The sequence below is a fragment of the Apis laboriosa genome, unplaced genomic scaffold, assembly GCF_014066325.1.
Source record: "Apis laboriosa isolate Shangri-la unplaced genomic scaffold, ASM1406632v1 scaffold1_cov151, whole genome shotgun sequence".
Lineage (NCBI taxonomy): Eukaryota > Metazoa > Arthropoda > Insecta > Hymenoptera > Apidae > Apis > Apis laboriosa.
In genome coordinates this window covers 1144855-1166096 of record NW_025222279.1, presented here as the reverse complement: position 1 = coordinate 1166096, position 21242 = coordinate 1144855, and the positions used below count along the sequence as shown (strand labels likewise).

Sequence of the window (21242 nt, the reverse complement as noted above, 5' to 3'; positions counted from 1 at the left end):
TATTACAGATTATTTTTTTAATGAATATAAGTGGATATGAATGATGTATTGATAGAAACCATTAATGATATTACTTATTCTTTTTTAATATTATATAATATTACAAATATTATGTTTCAACATTATGAGTCATAGTTGAATTCAAAATCTAATCCCAATTCTTTTTATATTATTAATTCTCCTATATAATAAGTTAAGTAAATTATATCTAAACTGTGAAGGCTGTATAGAAAAAAATATTAACATTTCAAAAAAATATTATTGATCAAATGTCATTGAATATTTAAAAAGTAAGAAATTTTGTTAAAAAATCGAAATTATCTTATGTAGAAAAATTTTCAAATTCTTCTTTAAATAGAAAACGAAAAATAAAAATATTGCTTCTTTTTTGGTACAAAACAGTATGAATTAGAATATTGCCTTTCTGTACATTTGCAGTTTCTCTGAAATAGAATTTCATATCAAACTGAAGAAATATTTGCGTACCAATTTTGGAGTACAAAATAGCTTAAAAGTTATTTTATTATGTACGCAATGCGAAATATGCATCTGTTTATTATTAGTAGGCATGACTATTGAAAGAAAACTCGGGGAACAAATGGTAAAGAGAATGATAAATATTGTATGAATTTGTATAAAACGCAAAGAACTCTTGCCTTAAAATTAGATAAGCTAAATGCATTAATTGTTTGTATGCGATACGTCAATTACCTATAATAAGTAATTCTTATTGACGTTCCATATAAACGAATTATTTCGAAAAATCACGCGAATTATACTTAAGTAGACACGAAGGTTGTTTCTCTTCTTATATATTGTTCAATTCTCGGTGCTATTTATCTAAATTTAAAAAAGCACGTCATAGGCGTGTGTATTAGTAAAGATAGATTGTAAATAGGAAATTGAATACAGTCAAGCTGATATCCTTAATTCTGTTTCTTTCTCTTCACATACCCTTTATTATATTCAATATCACACTATACTTAACATATTAAAAGTGCTTATATACTCTATATATAAAGTTTGTGTAAAAAATACACTTTCTTACTGTTGAAGTTATAAATGTAATTATACTTAAAACAGATGGTTCATAATGCACAAATATATTTGGAATGCAATGTAATATTTGGAAATGCAATGTAACAAAAATATTTTGTAAAAATTATATCGTTACAAGAATGTAACATTTAAAATATTGTATGTTACGATTTCGCATTGAATGAAATTATCAAACGTAACAGTTTTCAGATAAAAAAGACTATATTAAAATCATTTAAATCTCTAATTTGAAAAGCTGAGTATTAATTCCAATTTCTCTTTTTCTCTTGATGCCTTTATCTTATTAATAATAACGGTGAAAGTATTTTATAGTACGCACGTTTGTTTTCGTGCCTTTAAATGCATGTACACGCGTTCATAATGATCGCGAAACGTCAATACGCGATAAGTACTTAGATATTATTACGTCTGCTCACAGAATATCGATAGACTGACAACATAATATCTCATTAATATGAACAGATGTTCTATTAATATGAACAGATGTGAAAACGTAAGAAAAATATTCAAAATTATGATATCGTTGAGATCAAATACATAAGACTATATTTCTAAATATTAAAAATAAATATGTAAATTAATGTTTGTATCTTTTGGTTGTATTCTAACTAACAAAATACGCAATATTCATCTGCGAAAATAAATATATTTTACAGACGTATATTGTAATTGATTTTTTTTGAAAAAGCGGCTTACAAAAGAAAATATTGTAAATTAATTTCGTTGTAAAAACAAGTGGAAATGTTTTATTATATGCTTAAAAAAGGTTGCTGTAATTTATAGCTATTGTACAGGTAACGATTTATGGAAAGATAAAGAGGTGTTATATAAACTGCTTCTACATTTCTTTCTATTAAATTACCAAATTAAATTCACCGCGCAAAATCCTTTAAAAAAGCGCCACTATACTTATATATAACATTAAGAAACAAGTTAAAAATTGTATCTTCTACAAGCATAACCAACGAATACGCTATGACCACGTAAATCGTTTAATTTTAAAATTTCAAATTATGCATTATCGTAATTGAAAATAAAAAAAAAAAGAGAATAATTTTTTCGATAAAATTTTTAAAATTAATAATTAATATTAATAGTCGAAAATTAAATGAAATATCTAACGTACGAAGTATTGTTCGGGTAATTTCGTAAGAGGCGCTCGTAGATTCGTACGTTTCCGTATCGCGCATGACCATACATACAGAAGAGAATAGTATAAGCCGATTAACTAACCCGCAGATGCAGACCGCTTCATTTTGAGGCAGACGTCTGCTCTCTCAAGTGGTAGTTTACTGTTTTTCTGTGTAAAAATATCATCACTTTATTCTCATGTCTTCGACATATCTAACTCCGCAGTATATCGAAATGAACGGTGAAGTGTTCATGTAGTATTCGTTGTAACTGTAGACACCATTCACGTGCCAGACGAAGAATCTATCTCCATCCATACATCGACATCGACTCGAAACATTTCGTAGATTTGATCAGCAAAAAAGAGTTTTTAAATATTCATTTAATATGGAGCAGAAACGTCTATACAAATTGGTGCTCACTGGAGGTATGTTATTTTTTTTTTTAACTAATAAAAAATTCATTATTATATATTTCATGTATCGTTTACTTTACAAAACATTTATTCGATAAAATAGATATTACTTCTACATACATTTTCAATTTTCGTATTTTTGATTATTTGCGATATTTGTTAGAAAAATATCTTGAAAGGAGCGATCTATACACATCGATGTAAACCACGTGTTCCAACAGCTTTATAACTGTTCTAATCAATTCGTATTTTTTGCTTATCAAATTTCATTTTTACACACAAATGAACGAAAAATAACTTCTTTCCGTTGTGACAGTCATTTTACATGCAGGATGCTTTACGTGCTTATCAGTAGTGTGAAAATATTGATTGAATTCCTGAATGAAACACGAATTGTATCGTTTTACTTTGAATTTACATATATATGTTTAAATTCATTTTTTTTATAATTATTTATAAAAAATTATTCATATATATGACTATATGATCGCAATCATTTGAATTTTCTTTCTATAAAAATTTTATAAATGCAAACTTAAATTCGAATAAAATCATTATTCATTATTCATCATTTATGAATAAATTTAAAAGATTTATTTATTATTTACATAAAATTTTTAACCTTGTAAAACTTAGCAACGTGTAATTTATTTTAAGATGGATAACGCAAATAAAATGAAATAATTTGAAATGTTATAGAAACATAACTATTTTAACATTATTGACGTGTCTAAATTTAAATCGTCGAAAACATGATTTTTCAAATCATAGCATGACATCATGACAATATGATACATTAAAATTTATTTTTCATATATATACATTCCAATTTGCGTTCGAAAATTAAGTAGAACTCAATGGATCAATTTCAATTTCTATAAAAAATCTTATATATAAATAGATCAATTAAGCAAAGTGAATTTGATGTCATAAATAAAACGATTGTTCTAGAATTATTAAAGAAAGATCCTAGTAATCAATGATCTATCCTTCGATAGCCTCGAATCGAACACTCATGCCAATATAAACACTATTAACCTTTACAATTACTTTTACTTAATTGATTGTAATAATATTCAATTATATCTTGCATACCAATCGATTTTTTTTCAGAAATATTATTCTATTAGTTATATATATATCAAATATAATAGTTATAATATATTTTTTTGTATAATAAATATTTTTTTGTTTAATAAATTCTGACAAATTACAATACATAAATGTCGTATTTATATTTATAATAAAACAATATTCATAGATATTCATGTTATAATAATTTACATTTCGTATGTAAGTAATCTTTTTTGAAATTTTCAAAATACATTTGATATTTTCGAAAATTAATTTCTAGAAGCCAAAAATTCTATTGCAAATTTATGTGTAGATGGTTGGATCTCGAAGATTTCTAGCAAAGAAATTCTCACAATTCACGATATTAATGAAATCGTGTTCATGTCAACGTGTGACAATTCAAACCAATTACGAGTCAATGAGCGTGCAGCTGGCTAATGGCGCATGGATGGTCGATCACTTGAAATATATTAATATACATCTTAAATGTTTCAAGAAATATTTTTTAATCGCGAATCATTTCATCCGTCAGCGTTATTCAAAGTTTAATAAAAATAATAAACATGTTCAAACATATCGGAAAAAAAAACAATATTTTTATATATATATTTTCATATATATTAATGAAAATTTTTAAGTTTGTTAAAATCTATAGTTTTTTATTTTTCACTTTTTTTTTTTAATTTTATAATTAGAATGAATTAAAGAGATTAATTCGATTTAAAAAGATAGAAATTTGCACTGGATTTGTTGCAATCTGATTTCATTATTTGGGATGCTGATCGCATCAAAGACATTTCTATTTACGCTACTCGAGTTCAATAGCCATGCGGTATCGCGGAAGTCAAGGTTAGCGACGTCATAACCTTTTCGTTTTGCTTTCGTATGACAAGAATAATCCGTACTTTCATGCCACCACGTACCTTCTTACATTCTCTACGTTTAGATATAGATATGTCTTTTATACCATTTGTTTTACGTTGTTAAATCTAATGATATAATCAATATATATTCAAACAAAAAATTTTGCTTTTTTTTAATCATTTATTTCCTTTCAAGCATTTTCTCTTTTTCGAATAATTATATTGTCATATTACGGAAAAACAAAACAACCGAAATTCCAAGTTGAAAGATAAAAAAAAAGAAATGAGATGGCTTAAGAATTTTTTCATTGTTTGTTTCAGGACCTTGCGGCGGCAAAACAACTGGACAGGCACGGCTATGCACATTCTTTGAAAACTTGGGATGGAAGGTAGGCATGTTCCGCTCTGTTTTTTATTTCGCTTTTTTTTTTTAATAATAAAAAAGTGACACTTTTTTACAAAAAAAATGTCTCATAAATTATTCCTACGTAAGCCTATCTCTTTGATAAAAATTTGATTTAAATAAAACAAACACGCCAAACAATTGAGTACTCTCCGATTAATAAGAAAATTCGTCGAACAATAAGATAATTAGACTATATTATATAAGCAAATCCATTTATTTTATTTTGTTATTTTTGTCTAATCTTGTAGTCTTCATAATTTTGTCTTTGTAAGTTTTCGCAAGTTTTATCTAACAGCAAAAGGATTACTGTATATGATTTTATATGCACACAATTTTTTTTTACCTTTAAAATTTGTTAAAAAATATTTTATTTATCTTCTCGAAATCGTTTACAATAACCTTAATACAATATTTGGAAATAATTAAAATTTCGTTCGTGATCGATTAAAATGAATATAATGAAAATAAAAAAAAAATGAACTGAATATACGAACTGATTTTGGTTATAACCCTTCGATTTGGATTCGATAGAGCGCTGGTTGTCTTCTTTTTCAGGTGTTCCGTGTTCCCGAGACAGCGACCGTGCTGCTCAGGTATGCAATTACACGATAACAAATTTATAAATATGTTCAGTGGAAAGAACAGATACAGCCAAAAAACGAAAGTTTTGTATGAATTCGAAGCTACTCAAATATGCTTGGAAATCGTTTGGAGATTCCCCATCGTTTCTTTCAATCTTACAAATTAAAAGAATTCACAAAATTGCGTTCTTTTATTATTTTCAAATATTGATAGAAACGGACTCGGTTTCCAGCTCACAAAGAATCGCTTTAATTCATACGTTTAAATTTTCGTTTCGAGCTTATTCCGTTACCTTTCGCTGTCTAGTCATAGAATTATTGATTGAGACATAGAATCGTACTAATAAGACGTAACAATGGTGATAGCATAGAAACGATTTGCGATTTTATCAGCGACGAAAGAAAACATTGGAGTACGGTATACTTCAACATCCTTTGTCAGCGATCGGAACCAGAGCTTATAGAAGTTGCATAAAATTATATCCTGATTGTGACAAACGATGAATCATCAAGTGTAAAATCAATTGATTCGAAAGAACGCTGCGCATGTATCACGAGAACCACTTATTCGACGAATACGTGCATTGTGCACGAAGTCTATTTTAGCGTCGAGATTAGCATGTCGATAATAAACTTAAAAAAAAAAAAAAAAAAAAAGAAAAAAAAAACGAAACACGTGAGAGTATCGTCACATGGGAAGTTTTTAACAATATGAATTATCATACCCGATAAACGAACAAACAATTTTCTTTCACATACATTATATTGTTTTTTTAAGTCAAAGAAAAAAAAAGATCGATACTCTTCCAAAAGTTCTTTATCTATCATATTTTAGTTTATCAATAGTTTCATCTTTCCTCTACTTTTTCCATTTCAGCGGCGGCGTAAAGTATTCAGACCTGAACGCTGAAGAGGGTAAGTTCACTTCAACTTTTCATTTTCTACCATTCTTCTCTAGCTTTAGTTTCGCATCCGTTTCGAATACGCGTATCCGGTTCAACCTACCGCCGCATTTTAAATCCGCGTTTCATGTACTATGCGTTATCCATGCTTTCCCTTTCCTGGAATTCCGCTACTATGTGTGCCTTGGCTCGAGTTTACGACACTGATAAAAAAACACTCGCAACAAAACGTTTACGAGTCTTCTACGAGAAGAAAAACATTACCCAACTGCAAAATTTATATTTCACCGCTTTTATTATGTCTGCGCGCTTATCTTCGCCAACGAAAACTCATCTGTATCCATTTTTTTTTTATCAAATTATAACTTTATAATTCAAATCCAACTTTTTTTTATGAAACTTAAATATGCAATGTTTACGCCATAATCAATGAGCAAACTTCATATTTTCTCAATATAAGGTATCTAAGGTTCAATTTATTTCTTAACTTTTACAGACAAATCTAAAATATTGACTAACTAAATTAAAGATTTAAATTAATTCCTAGTTAATCTCTTAATCGTTATGATTCATCATTGAAGATATACTGCATAGTTGTACAAATTCTCGTAATAACAAATCTTCTATTATTATATTATTCTTTTTTGTATATTGCTCATTTTAATTAATTAAATTATAATTTTAAAGAAATTTGAATGTTTTGAATGTTATGAAAAAGTTCATAATTTGGAAGCAGTATAATATCTGATGAATATATATGGAATAACCGTTTAAGGAATTAAAAAAATAAATATTCACAGCTTTTTCTTATAAAATATTTCTAACCATAATGAATTGTTTTTACGACAAATATTGAAGTTAATAACATTTTTTAATGAAAATTAGAAAACAGAACAAGATTGTCTCGCGATTATGGTGTAGTTGATACGCAAGTTTGAGGAGAGACACAATGTCAGAGCAGTATCGATCGTTGGTCCGCGCGAGCACTTCTCATACCCTCACATTTTACCCCTTGCCGCCGTTTAAATGTAGATATCATTGTGTATGCATCGACCATCATCAAAACTTTTTATCAATCCGAAATCACTTTCAATAACAAATTTAAATTGTTCATATTTGTCACCTGTCCTCAACGATATTTGTCTTTCAACGATAAAACATCCGAATTGTCTTTGGACGAAATTTCAAATAGATATACGCCGATACGATAATTCAGAAATTGAGATAATATTTTAAATGCCATCGCAAACTCGAATAAAGTTTTAAAGCTTTATAAAACAAACCTATATGTGTATTTCTCGTATAAAATACTGGAAACGAGATAAGAACGGAGCTACGTAGTTTCTCGGCATCGGAAAAATTCGTAATTGAATAATAAAAAAAAGATATTTTTAATTTGAATAATGATATGCAAATAGTATGCAATAGTCAAAGTCGTATATAATAATCAATGATGATCAATCATTCAAATAAATGTATCTTTTTTTTGTAACGTGAATTTATATCAAATTACGCAATGTTACGTCATTCTGCATCACACTCTATCAACGTACTTCTGTCAAATACAGGTAAAACGTTGAAACGGATGAACCGACGCAACGAGAAAAACAATTTTATTTTAAAAACATGAAAACGTATGGAAACGTAGAAGAAAAAAGAAAAAGATATCGCGCGCATTAAAGAGAAGAAGAATCCGTACAGTTGGTTGCGGGTGGACTAAAGAAGAATGGCCGGTGTATAACATCGACGATTGCGTAAAATCGAAACCGGCAACTTGCCAAGATTCTCGCTTCAAGTGGTCAACGCGATCGAGTCACGAGACGCGCACGGTGTTTTGGAACGATCAACTCGTATAAATGATATAAAATGATCCGCATATTATATTTATTATTTAATTGGTAATCGATTGAAATAATAATAATACTAATAATTATAATAATAATAATAACAATAATAATAAAACGAGAAAAAAAGGAGATCGATTTCTGTTCGATGATAAAACGAAATTCGAAATCTTTTAAAATCTTTTCTAGAAAAGAAGTTTTTCTTAGAATCCTTTAAAAATCTTTTTTTAATTTTATTAGACGTAAAAAAATATTTGTCGTTAACTTGACCACAGAAATTTATCAACAAATAAATAAACTAATATTTCATTTCGAGTGGACCTAATTATCAATTCATTTTGAACATTCGTTGTCTCGTCGTTGACAAAACATAAATATTTAAATTTTTATGGTTTCATAACATATAAATATTCAAAATTACTTTTTTAAAATGTTGATTTTGCATAATTATTTTATAAATATATATAATATAGATATTCTTTCAATATTCCATTCTGGGTGGCGTACTTTTCTTCGATAGGTCATCGTTAAACCCTTTCTGCTTGCCAGTAACTCATTATCTGGATTAATCATACATGACTAATCACAGTATAAAGTAATATTAGAATCAAAACTAATAAATTCAATGATCGGTATCCGAAGTATATTCCGTAGAACGCTTTTATGTAAGAAGGATAGTAATATCCTTGTTACATAATATACTTAATTACATTATCATAGTGATTTATAGGTTACGATTATCATAACGAATTTTCGTAAAAAAATCTCTCATAACGTTTGTCATAGAATTACAGCTAGTAGCTACACACAATTGACTGGTATATATTCTTGAAATAACGCCAAAAATAACAAAAATATTTTTTTTTTCTTTTTTTCATTTCTTCTCTCGATGTTCTACTTTCATCGGTAGCTTCATCGTAACGTAATCGAACATTGAAATGTTTGCCATCTTTTAAATAAATTCAACAAATTATCCTGGTAGATAAACGATATCTGTTCGTTCGATAGCAGTAAAAATATTTGGAAAACAAAATGATCGTTTGTTCACCACTTAACCCGAGATCTACCGAGAAATTTTCATCGATTCGTGCAAATTTTCCATTCTATTTATACATCCTAGATAGAAGATTAGATTGAGACCATAAGATAATAATACATCACACGTATTACAATTATGTAACAGAAAATTGAGATCAAAAATTTCATCGAAACTATGTAATATATCTATAACTTATCTTATTTGAAATTTGTTATTTTTTATTATCGCTATTGATTCAATCTATCTATGTTATGTTATATATATTATGAAACGTGTAATTCGTGATATATCATCCCCGATTTCTTGCCAGATTCATTACCTCATCCTATATCTAAGAGTAAAATACCAGTTTCATAGTTTTCGAAACTTCCAACAGATTATTTGACACGAAAACACGATTGTTAAATTGTTTAATGTAACTAGTCGCAGTCCAACAACGATGGCCAGATTCTTGATTCAAATTCCGCGTAGAAAATTGTATTTTAAATCATTAATAATTCTTTGTATATCTGTAAAAACATATCTTCCTTGTACTCCTTTGCTCGTATCTCTACTTATATAAAAGTATTTATCAGCTCTAATCCACGACCTTGAAATGCTAATACAATCGGGCTTCCTGTAATTAAATCCTCCTTTTGGCTTCTCCTTTATTATATATTCTCCTTTATTATATACGCATAATCCAAGTGACATTGATAATTGATTTTTATTATGATTGACTGCATTTATTCCAGAGAACATATATTTCGTTTAAAAATTTCTTTCAACGAAGTTTATAAAAACCGCCATAATATATTTGTGATAATGAAATGACTAGAATTTATCGTTCTTTACCGTTATCTATGTACGATAAAATATTCATTAATTAATGTAGGTCGGTTGTGATGAGTATGCTTTATATATACATCCTTCAATTCATCGATAGACACTTCGTAATAAGTTATTTTATACCAAACATCGATTATTAATAAATTTATATTTAATGTATGCATTCGATTGTTGGATTCTCTTTATCGTCGTTACTCTACGTATATAATTACTTGGCTATGCGCCAATAATGACTTTGTCTAGACAAAGTCGTTAGTTTCATTGCTTCTTTTTTTTCTATTTTTCGAAATAAATTTGTTCATTAAGATTTTTTCATTAAGATATTGCTATTCCCTTTTTTTTTATCACAAAAACGATAAATTATCGTATCGAAAAATATATTTTTCGGATAATACAGAAAATATTATTTATTAATCGTTTTTTGAATCTTTTTTACGAAGAAAATTCAAAGATTCGTAGAAGGTGAGAGTTGAAAGAGGTCAAATGAAAGGGTCGTGCTTCAGGAAATACGATGTTGAATCTACTCTTCTAACTTCAAATACCGCATACAGATGAAAAAGTAATGTAGAAATTAAATTATATTTCAAGCCGGATCCTTGCAAAGGTGTTTAGCCTGCCACGATGATTAAACAAGTGCACCGAGAAAAACGATGAAACAAGTCATGAGTTTAAAACAATTTATCCAAGAGAAACATTTTCTTCTATTTTTAAATCATGATGAGTTAAGACAAACTTAGAAAAACTTAAAAAAACTTCGATTATTCGAATTAAAAAGTTCGATTTTTTTTTTTTTATTTTTACATTTTATGGAATACAATTTTAGCGATTGCAAAATTCTTACTATACATTATAATACATTATATATAATATATTATATTTAGTCAAGCATAATATATATTTTTTTTTTGTATGAAATATAGTAAAAATTTCAATGGTTTGATTATTCGGTTTTTTTCTATTTTATAATTAATTATTTGAAATATATATATTTTAATTATCAAAAAACTTCGTTCATTGGTTAATCTATTTCTTCCTATTTTTATATAAGACATAATTGCAAATAAGAATAATCATTTTATATATGCGTAAAAATATATGTATTGATAAAATACAAAGATCAATATTTTTTGATATCCATAATTAGATCATGAAAAGCAATTAAACGGCAAAAATAAAGTTAATTGTATTAATATTATACAAATATATATGGTGTAAATACGATTTCATTATTATTATTTTTATTATTTTATTATCATTGAATTTAACATTGTAGCTAAATAATGAATCATGATTCTATCCAAAGATTAAACTTGAAAAATAATAACTGGTTAATTGACAAGTTTTCCAGTTAGGATAAGATATTGCCAATTAGAATAGGTCAAATCAATTTACGCAATCGCTAAAAATCTATTTACGAATTGTTTATTTCAATTCCATATTCCATTTATAGATCTCTGTATATGCACTATATTCGAGAAAATTACATAAAAACTTTCATTAACCGAGAGCGTAAATCATTTTATAGTGATAAACGCAATTGGCTCAATTATTAAACACGATAGTTAATCTACTTTAAGTTGTCCAATTTTATTGATAGAATTACGAAATATTTCGAATGCTTTGAATTTTACGCGAATTATAGAGAATCGTAATAAAAATTCTTTGTTGTAAAAAGATCGTCGAGAAATGCTCGATCCGGCTTGTATCCTTTTTCGTTGACGTGAAAAAAGAAATAAAACTTGCACACTGCCATGTGATAGTTTTGTTTTCAGAAGTTTTTGTTGAAACCATATGTTTGTTAGTCCAGTGAGTTGTCGTGTAGATTTCGTTTCTCAATTTCAAACTTTATTTTTTAAAAATTGCTTTAACTTGTTGTTTATTAAATAAATATATAAAATCATTCAAATAACAAATTGGATTATAATTCAACGATGATAGATAACAATTTTATCTTGTCGTGCTTACCAAAATACCAAATCATTAAATACAGAAATAATGAATTCTTGTTCTTTTTTGATGTTTTAAAATTTTTTGATATTGCTTTATGTTTATACACGTATACTAATTTCACCTATTAACAAATTCATTGTTTTCATCAAAATTTTTCAAATAAAATATTTTGATTGTTTTTCGATATTCGTACCTCGTTTATGGAACTAGTGGAAATTTGTTGAAAGATATTAATTGCAAGGGGAATCGATAGGCCTCGTAACACGCGGAGACAGGACGAGTTAGCGTGCAAGCAATTTCGATGACAAACGATGATAAAAAGAGGGACATAAAATCGCGACTAACGTAACGATGAAAATCATTCTAGAACGATTTAATTAAACTGCGCATAAGAAAAAAGAAAATCCGTGACAGGGGGGAATACATGACACAGAAGTTTACCGAACTGAAAGTGTCTTCAAGGTCGGTTGGTTCTAGCAAAGGGATCCGGGTCGCGTCCTTCGATTACGAAGTCTTCACAGCGATATTACAGGAACAGATCGGACAAAGACGAAGCGAGATGGCCAGAGGTCTTGGAAGTTGACTCTGGTGAGGGTGAGTTTTAGAAAGTCATCCCTTTTGAAGGCGATACTAACGAGGAACAGCCTCTATTTTTTATTTTCTCTAAGAAAATATGAAAATCACAGAGATTATACGCTTCCGAATTACGTTTCTCCTTTTTACTTACAACGTTGTAAGTTCTCTTCTTTCTCTTTGTGATCGTGAAATTTTTTTCCATTTCATGTAATTAAAAAAAACAATTATTAAAACCAAAATTGACCAACTTTATGGTAGTTAATCATTTGATTTTTGACAAATTAAACATTAATAGTTTTAAGAATTTATTATAGGATATTATACTTACAGAGAATATTATTGTGATTTTAAGAATTTTTCAGAGAATAAACTTGATCAGTTTATTTTTTTTAAATATTCTTTTTATTTTTTACTTAGTTTTTTTTTTCTTCCCTAAAAAGTGATAATCTCTGCACGCGATATAATATCGAAAATAAAAGAGGCTAATCGTCCAAACGCCTTAGAGCTATCGAATCGATCTCTGCTGCTAGAAATCTGCCTATGCGATTCATCGAATGATGTCATCTTGTTACACTTGATACATTAGACATGATCATTTTTATTGCACATTTATATATACTTTCAATCATTCGCTAATTCTATATCTCTATATTTCGATCATGCTTTTGCGTATACAGCGATCGATAACCTTCGATCGATGATATGCACCTATGAGGAAAATTTACAAAGAGAACAGATTTTTCAGATTGAAATGAGAATTGATTATTGGAATTGAACTGATTTCTTGTAATGGATTCTTGTAAACCTTGTAATATGCCTTTCGATTTTCCTTGCTCTTAATTCAACTTTCAGAAGTGCATCAACCGTAATGTAAATATGCAATCATTCGTTGCTAGAATGTTCAATGTTATTAATCGCATCTCTGAACACAACATTCATAATGATACTTATCATTAACATTATCAATAACATGATACTTATCATTGTTCATCTGTAAAATCGTAAAGACGTTTCTACGTACTTAATATATTATCGGAACGGCCATTCTTTGTCGCAGAACCACAAGGATATTGTATTCATGTTAGCAATACCGAAAAACGTTGAATCCGATTGCGATTTGATAACAAAAATGTCAATCATTGGGAATTATTGCTGAATTTCATTGAGGCCACTAGACGAAATTGGTCATTCCATTAATTGGATTTTTTTTTTTTTTCAACGATCCGAGTATCGTATCGTGACAAAGACTCGAACACATAAATTGTCTGGAATATATACATCATATCTCTGACCCGAGTACGCAGACGATACGTCTAACGATATACGCATAAAATATTCTTTTAATAGAGAATTTTATTGAAAGAATTTTAAAAACTAAGAAGAGGATATATTTCATAAGCGTGTAAAATTGAATGTTCATTTGAATCAATATGACATTGAATCGGGATATGAGAAATATGTATAAATTAGATATTATTTATAAAAATCATCATACGATATATAAAATATCCATTTGTATTAAAATAAAATTGGACATAATTTTACTGATATTTTAGTATGTTCAATATTAAAAAGAGTTGTTCTATTATGTATTATTTACTTTATATGCAAGAAATAAATATATCATTAAATATCACATATTTTAATAACAAAAATTATCTTTTTATAAGACATATGAAAAATTTAGATAATTTTAAGTAATTATGCACAGATGAAAATGAACTTTGCTTAAATCTTTTTAAATTGTTAAATAAAAAGATTAAAAATTGAAAAATATTCTTAATGAAATATATTTTCATTTTTATTTTTTCATGATATATTTATCTTTCAAATACTATTCAAAATAGATATTATCGCGTGAATTATTACGATAATTTTAATACGTTTCAATATATTTATATCTAAGATTTGTTTTTTCATTGCAATAATGTCGAGAAAGAGGCAAAACATATATATATATATATATATTTAAAATATAAAAATTATTTTTTAAGTGATATTTTATTCGAAAAAATTTATATTAATTATTTCGTTATGCTTGTAACGCTTGTAACAGTGTTATATATAGTGATTCTCTGAAAGAAATATTAATATATACGTGATCATTTACACAACAATAAATTAATGCGTATATTCAAAATAATTCATAGTTTGCTATTATGCAATAATTGTGAACGCGAATGTGTGTGAACGCGAAAAAAGTATACAGCTAGATGTGATCAATGGGATAGTTTCATGCGTAAAAGTTGATTTGTAGGATAAAGAAATCATCAAAAATAGTTTTATTTGTTGTATATTAAATGATTTAATATTTTAGGCATAATTTATCTTGATTTGTTTCAGGATTTAAATTTCAAGAGAATCTTTTACGTACGATGATACAGATAGAGAATACGTTCTTCCAGCTAGGTGATAGCTGTACAAGAAATTGTCTTATTATCTGTGATCGTGGTGCCATGGATGCTTCTGCATGTGAGCAAATTATAAATTTTTATTTTCCTTTTTTTATAATTAAATTTTAAAATTAATTTTTATCTTATTCAATTTAGTTATTTCAAAGGATAAGTGGGAATTACTGATGGCTTCGAACGGATGGAATAGTGTCGAACTTCGAGACAATAGATATAATCAAATCATCCACATGGTTTCAGCGGCAAATGGTGCGGAAGAATTTTATTCGACGGAAGAACATGCATGTCGATCAGAAGGTGTCGAATTAGCTCGGGAACTCGATTACAAAGCAGCCGCCGCCTGGGTCGGACATCCTTACTTCGATGTAATAGATAATTCGCAGGATTTTGAGACAAAGATCTGTCGTATGATCGAATGTGTGTGCCAAAAACTGGGTATCGATATTGGAGATAGATTACGAGCGAGTAGCAGAAAAGTCAAGTTTCTTGTCAAAGATCCTTTGCCACCAGACTCTGAGTTTCCACCGTTTCAAGACTTCGATGTTGTCCATAACTACCTCCAAAGTAACAATCCGAAGATGCAAGCTCGTCTTCGTAAACGTGGCCAAAAAGGTGTGCAAAAAAATATAATTATTATATGACTTTTTTAATATTAATATTATTTATATCAATAATATCATGTCATATTATAAATAAATTTAAATTGACAGGTCACTGGTCTTATATTCATACGATTCGACGTCCAAAAATGTGTGGCCAAGTGATTGAAGTTAAAACACAACTGACTCATCGAGATTATTTGAACATGCTCGCTCAACGCGATGATTCACATTTCACCATTTTCAAACGTCGACGTTGTTTCCTCATCAATAATCAGTATTTCCAATTAGATATATATAGAGAACCCGCTCATCCAAGGTCAGAATTAGAAAATGCTACTACATTATGTAGTAAAATAATTTATTACTATATATCATATTTAACATGATTATAGATGTCGAGGATTGATGCTGCTTGAAACGTACACAGCATTATCAGGAGATGAACTTAAGAACATATTACCACAGTTCCTGACAATCGAAAAAGAAGTCACTGGAAATCCAGATTACAGCATGTTCAATCTCAGTCTACGAGAAGAATGGAATAATACCAATAAATATTGCCATAATTTACATGGTATGTATAGAATATATTTTCTTATTAACTCATATAGATATGTATAATTATTAAATTATATAGATTTTTTTAATGATAAAAATATATGTATAAGGAATAATATGCATAAAAAAAATTATTCGATACATTCTTTTTTGTATAAATGATTTTTGTATAAATCAGTCTCTTTTGAATTGCATAGATTACGCCCTTGCAGGCTTGGGAGAATCTGGATCAACAGAAATTAAAAATATTTGTCCTTCATCAAGTAAAAAAAAAATAAGCGGAGTTGATCATTATAGAGTTAATGGTATAGATAAAGTTGTAAATGGCGTACAAAATGGCGTTCACGATGTTACGAATAGTAACATGACATTTGTCGAACGAAATAGCAAAATAAAAAGTAATAGTCAAGAATCTAGTAGTTCTACTACTATATTGAACGATGATTCTAAAAATAAAAGAGTATAAAGAGATATAACAAAGATAATTTCGAATTGATTGTGTTAGACAATGATAAAAAAACAAATTACTTAAATAATTTAAAAAGAAAATTAAATATTTTATTGGCACTGACTTAATTCGATCCAAAATTTCGATTCTAAAACTTATAAATGATGATAAATTTATAAACTATAATACCTCTTTTCTAATTAATCTTGTGTGCATATTTAATACTGTGTGAAATGTATTTAATAATTCGACTGTAACTTATTTTTTACCGATCTGTTTAACAAGTGATATTGATTAATATACTAAGCATTTTTACATTTAAATCACTTCATTTCACTTTTCATCACTATTTCATTATTTTATCTAGAGTATTGTAGTATCTTTTTATTTAAGAAAATTACTATAAATAATTCTGATACAAAATACACGTAACACGGAATATACAATAAGTAAATATTAAGCTATGTAATTATTTAAGAACATATGATCTGTATGAAGTATACTTTCCTTTAGAAATGTTTAACATTATCTTAATAGAAAAGTAATATTCTGCATTAAAATATGAAAAGGTTTAAGTTTATAAATTGTAGTGTAGAAAACAAAAAATGTTGTCCATATTATAAACAGATATGAATTTTAAGTAAATTATTATTAGTAATCTGATATAAAATGTCAGGATAAATCTAATATTTTACTTATCTTTTAATAAAAATATCAACAAGTAATCAAGAAAAGTATGGTTTAACGATTATACTGTTCTACAGTATTGTCAGAGTTATGTATTATAGTTATGACAAAAATTTTGTCAAACATACTTAACAGGTGTTTCCATAAAGATTTATTTTAAATTCAAAATTCTTTATTTATTGGAAATGCTGTTAGGTTAAATAATAATATCAATTTTTGAGTTGTAGTCTTTATAAAGAAGATTATTATAAGATTATAAAGAACATTAATTTTAAATTCATTACTAAACGCTTATTATTTAATTTAACAGTAAAAATTGTTTCATTATTGAACATAACTTAATGAACGTAAACTGTGATGGTTATATATATACTATATATATATGCTTATTTTACATAGAAACATTTATCACAAATTTTACTATTATTTAGAGACAAAGTGCCTGTGAGATGTTTAATCGCAGAAGTGAAAAAAAAAAAGAATGATATATAAATATATATTTTCGATGGAAGATGCAATAATCAGTTATCAATGCACTTATACCATACATAATTGATCTGAATTCATATTGTATTCATGTAATATCGTAATAAAATGTCATGTGCCTATCATTTTCTGTATTTTGAGATTCCTTTTCCTCTTTGCTTATAAATAATTAAATAATTAATGTTAATCAAAAGATTTAGATTATTAGAAAATTTTATTTTCAGATTAAAACTTACTTGCATTTTCATATGGTATTAGGAAAAATATAAAAATCAATAATTTCTTGATCATTGAAATTTATTGTTACTTTTAAAACATTTTTTCATAAACTTATTACTAATAAAAAGAAAAACTTATAAAATATAACATTTTTCGATGCATAAATATTTTCGAATTTTACATTCGCTTTTTAGATTAATAAATTCATTTTTTTTTTTATATTTGTTAAATTGATGCACATAAAATCATTTTAGCAAATAAAACTTTTTTTTTTTTGAAAAATTATATTTTTTAATTGAAGTAATTTTCACATGATTCTATACACTTTTCTTAACAGTTTTATTGTTAAGATAATTTTTGAAGTTATCTACTTATTTTTAAGAATTATCTATTCTAGAATATCAAATCTTTGAATGCAAATGTCATAATTCTTTTTACAAATTATTTTAAAAAGAACTTATTAAATAAAAAATTATCTAAACAAAATATAAAATATTTCTAATTCTTTTGCAAATATTTTTATTTTTATTTTATTTTTAATAACTTTCATAGTATATTTATCAAATTGAAATCCTAATTATTTATGACAATGATATTAATCTATCAAAATTAAATTTTAAAGAAACGAGTTAGATATTTCATACATATCAATTTTATATATACTTAATGAAATTTAAAATGTAAATAAAAATGTATATAAAATATACATTTCTATAATATACAAGAACATAAAAAATTTTAATAAAAATATTTAAATGGAAAAATTTAAAGGCAGAAATTATATAATATTTCATTGATGAAATCAAAATTAATAAACATTTATATTTCCATTTTCCATGTAGAATTATAAAGTCCTATTTTATATCTTATAACATTATGTAAAAAATAATGCATAGTGGAAGCGTAATTGTTTTTTCTTTTTTCATATATCATTGTTATAATTGCATAATTATTGATATCTAAATTAAATATTAAATACTTATCAAGAAAAAATATTAACAATATTGTACATAACTTATATAATTCTTTCTTTACATACACATCACTTTTATATGGATAATTTTTATTCTGTACATTAAACAGTATCTAAAAATTTTTATTAAAGCTGTAATGATATTTTATATAATATTTAGGTAGAATATTTATTTCTTATTACTTATAAATTCTTCAGAATTCTGATGAAAGAAAACTTTTAAATAATGGCCTCTTTTTAATAAAAGAGATATATAAACATATAATTAAATTACATAACAAAATATAAGAAGACATGTTTTGTTTTTCATGGGCAAGTTAAGAATACCAAGTATAAATAGAAATATATTTATAAAACTATTTGCATGCAAGACATAATGAATTATGATTCACTTATACAGGTCCCTGGAAGTATTAATTATACAATTAAATTCTATTTTTTATATACATGACGAACACTTTTTTTAGAAATATTGAATATTAAATAATCTTGAAACTTTCATGAATTTTGAAATAGGCATAATCTGCATATATATTGTTCTCTGCAAAATTTTATTTGGAAGCATATATTTTCATTTCATTTTATTTATTTTTTTAATTTTTTTATTCATATATAAAGAAATGATTAATTTTTTAGTTTGCTCTTTTGTTTATAAAGCATTTTAATGCTTTTTGATTATTATTTTTTATGCAGCTTATAATCAATTCCATTTTTATGAATTCATTTGAGTTTTAAAAGTTATAAGTTGTTTCTATTTCAGAGCAGCTAATTATATGTTAATATTACTTATATATATTTGATATAATTACATTTACCTACTAATAGCTTTAGCTTGTTGTGCTTTGTACATTTTTAAAACTTTCTTGCTTGGTATTAAAGATTGACTTAATCCTGGCCTCTTCTTACGCCTATTCATTTGATTATTTTCTTGATCTATTTCATCATCATCATTAATAGAAACTTGACCATTATAAGGAGTTTGACAAATAATTGTTTCTTGTGGTGTTCTAATTGTTTCTAATTCAGTTGCTGTACGATGTAAATCAGAATCATGTGCAAAAGTACAATTATGTCCAAACCGGCATCTACCTTTCCTATAATTCCAACAAATTTTTTTACCATTTATCATTTTTGTATCATCAAGAGTTGGAGTCATTTTCACATGTTTTTCAAGTATTGCACTTTTTGCTTTTTCTGCTTCAACAAATGGATTTGAGAAGACTGAAGTTTTCATTGTAGGTATGCCATTAAAATCTGGAGTTGGTAATGGAAGTTTTTCTTTGGAAGCTGTTTTACATATTTCATTGTTTTCATTATTTTCTTCTTCCTCATCATCTTCTTCTTCCTCTTCCTTAAAACTAAGGGTTAGGCAATATCAGATTACAAAGAACAAATTCAATTTGATGTGTAAGTATTAACTGTGATTAAATATTCTTATATATGAAAAATCATATATGTAAATATATAAATCATTAATAATGAAAAATGTATATGTAGAAATGAAAAATATTATATATTTCATTTAATAAAATAAAATAATATTAGAATAAAAATAATGGCATAGATTGTAGAACATTAATATTGTAGAACATATGATTTATGGAATAAATATATCTTTTTTAATTTTTATTTCATAAATATAGATGAAAATATATAAAGTTATTTGTTTTATAAAAAAAGAAACATACCTTTGTGCAAAATATAATGTTAAAGATGTAGTAATAATAATTCATTTTAAAAGTTTAAATTTCTGTGATTTTAAAGGAATTATAATTATACAAAAGAAGAAAACAAACAATAGAGAAACATGCTTGTGATAGTGAAAGCTTACGTGTTATCGGCATTATCCGAAATATCATCGCTATTGCTTTCTGAGCTTGAGGAAGTTCCATAATCTGCAACCAAGGAAGCCATCGTTCTTACCAATTAATTAACAATATACTCTAACAAACACTCTAATCTAATATAACCATTATAAACTGTTATGCTACTGTTCACATTATATAAAAATATGGCAACACTGCAATACTTACGTCACCGGAAGTTATTGACGACATTCTTATATTTTTGAAATTAGCGGTAAACATAAACTTTACTACGCAAGTCTAAAATTTTATCAGAATTTTACTATAATTTTATTATATATCAATAATAAAATTTCAATGATCAAATAAGATTAAAATAACATTA

The 21242-nt window shown here is 26.6% G+C and overlaps 2 protein-coding genes across 5 annotated transcripts; one reads left to right on the top strand and one right to left on the bottom strand.

Moving 5' to 3' along the window:
* The first annotated feature begins 2293 nt into the window (after window positions 1-2293).
* On the top strand, window positions 2294-17985 carry LOC122712237 (TRPL translocation defect protein 14). Of its 3 annotated transcripts, none has more exons than XM_043931709.1 (10): window positions 2294-2617; window positions 4864-4931; window positions 5504-5541; window positions 6407-6444; window positions 12570-12680; window positions 15012-15140; window positions 15218-15691; window positions 15790-15997; window positions 16074-16255; window positions 16437-17985. In XM_043931709.1, the coding sequence occupies exons 1-10, from the start codon at window positions 2578-2580 to the stop codon at window positions 16703-16705; spliced, it is 1557 nt and encodes a 518-aa protein (XP_043787644.1). In that variant the 5' UTR covers window positions 2294-2577; the 3' UTR covers window positions 16706-17985. The 3 variants fall into 3 exon arrangements, with proteins under 3 accessions (XP_043787644.1, XP_043787643.1, XP_043787645.1); XM_043931708.1 differs by having other exon boundaries at window positions 12570-12686; XM_043931710.1 differs by lacking the exon at window positions 12570-12680 and having other exon boundaries at window positions 2295-2617.
* Window positions 17986-19220: 1235 nt separating this feature from the next.
* On the bottom strand, window positions 19221-21136 carry LOC122712283. Of its 2 annotated transcripts, XM_043931806.1 has the most exons (3): window positions 20884-21136; window positions 20741-20802; window positions 19221-20403 (listed from the first exon to the last, which is right to left on the bottom strand). In XM_043931806.1, the coding sequence occupies exons 2-3, from the start codon at window positions 20783-20785 to the stop codon at window positions 19864-19866; spliced, it is 585 nt and encodes a 194-aa protein (XP_043787741.1). In that variant the 5' UTR covers window positions 20786-20802; window positions 20884-21136; the 3' UTR covers window positions 19221-19863. The 2 variants fall into 2 exon arrangements, with proteins under 2 accessions (XP_043787741.1, XP_043787740.1); XM_043931805.1 differs by lacking the exon at window positions 20741-20802 and having other exon boundaries at window positions 19221-20410; window positions 20884-21135.
* Between the last annotated feature and the right edge of the window lie 106 nt (window positions 21137-21242).

Bases quoted from the DNA above. Each gene is read 5' to 3' on its own strand.
- LOC122712237 (XM_043931708.1), top strand. From the start codon at position 2,578: ATGGAGCAGAAACGTCTATACAAATTGGTGCTCACTGGAG. The intron at 5,542-6,406 runs GTATGCAATTAC...TTTCCATTTCAG, and splicing joins ACAGCGACCGTGCTGCTCAG to CGGCGGCGTAAAGTATTCAG. The intron at 16,256-16,436 runs GTATGTATAGAA...TGAATTGCATAG, and splicing joins ATATTGCCATAATTTACATG to ATTACGCCCTTGCAGGCTTG.
- LOC122712283 (XM_043931805.1), bottom strand. From the start codon at position 20,966: ATGGCTTCCTTGGTTGCAGATTATGGAACTTCCTCAAGCTCAGAAAGC. The intron at 20,411-20,883 runs GTAAGCTTTCAC...CCTAACCCTTAG, and splicing joins TCGGATAATGCCGATAACAC to TTTTAAGGAAGAGGAAGAAG.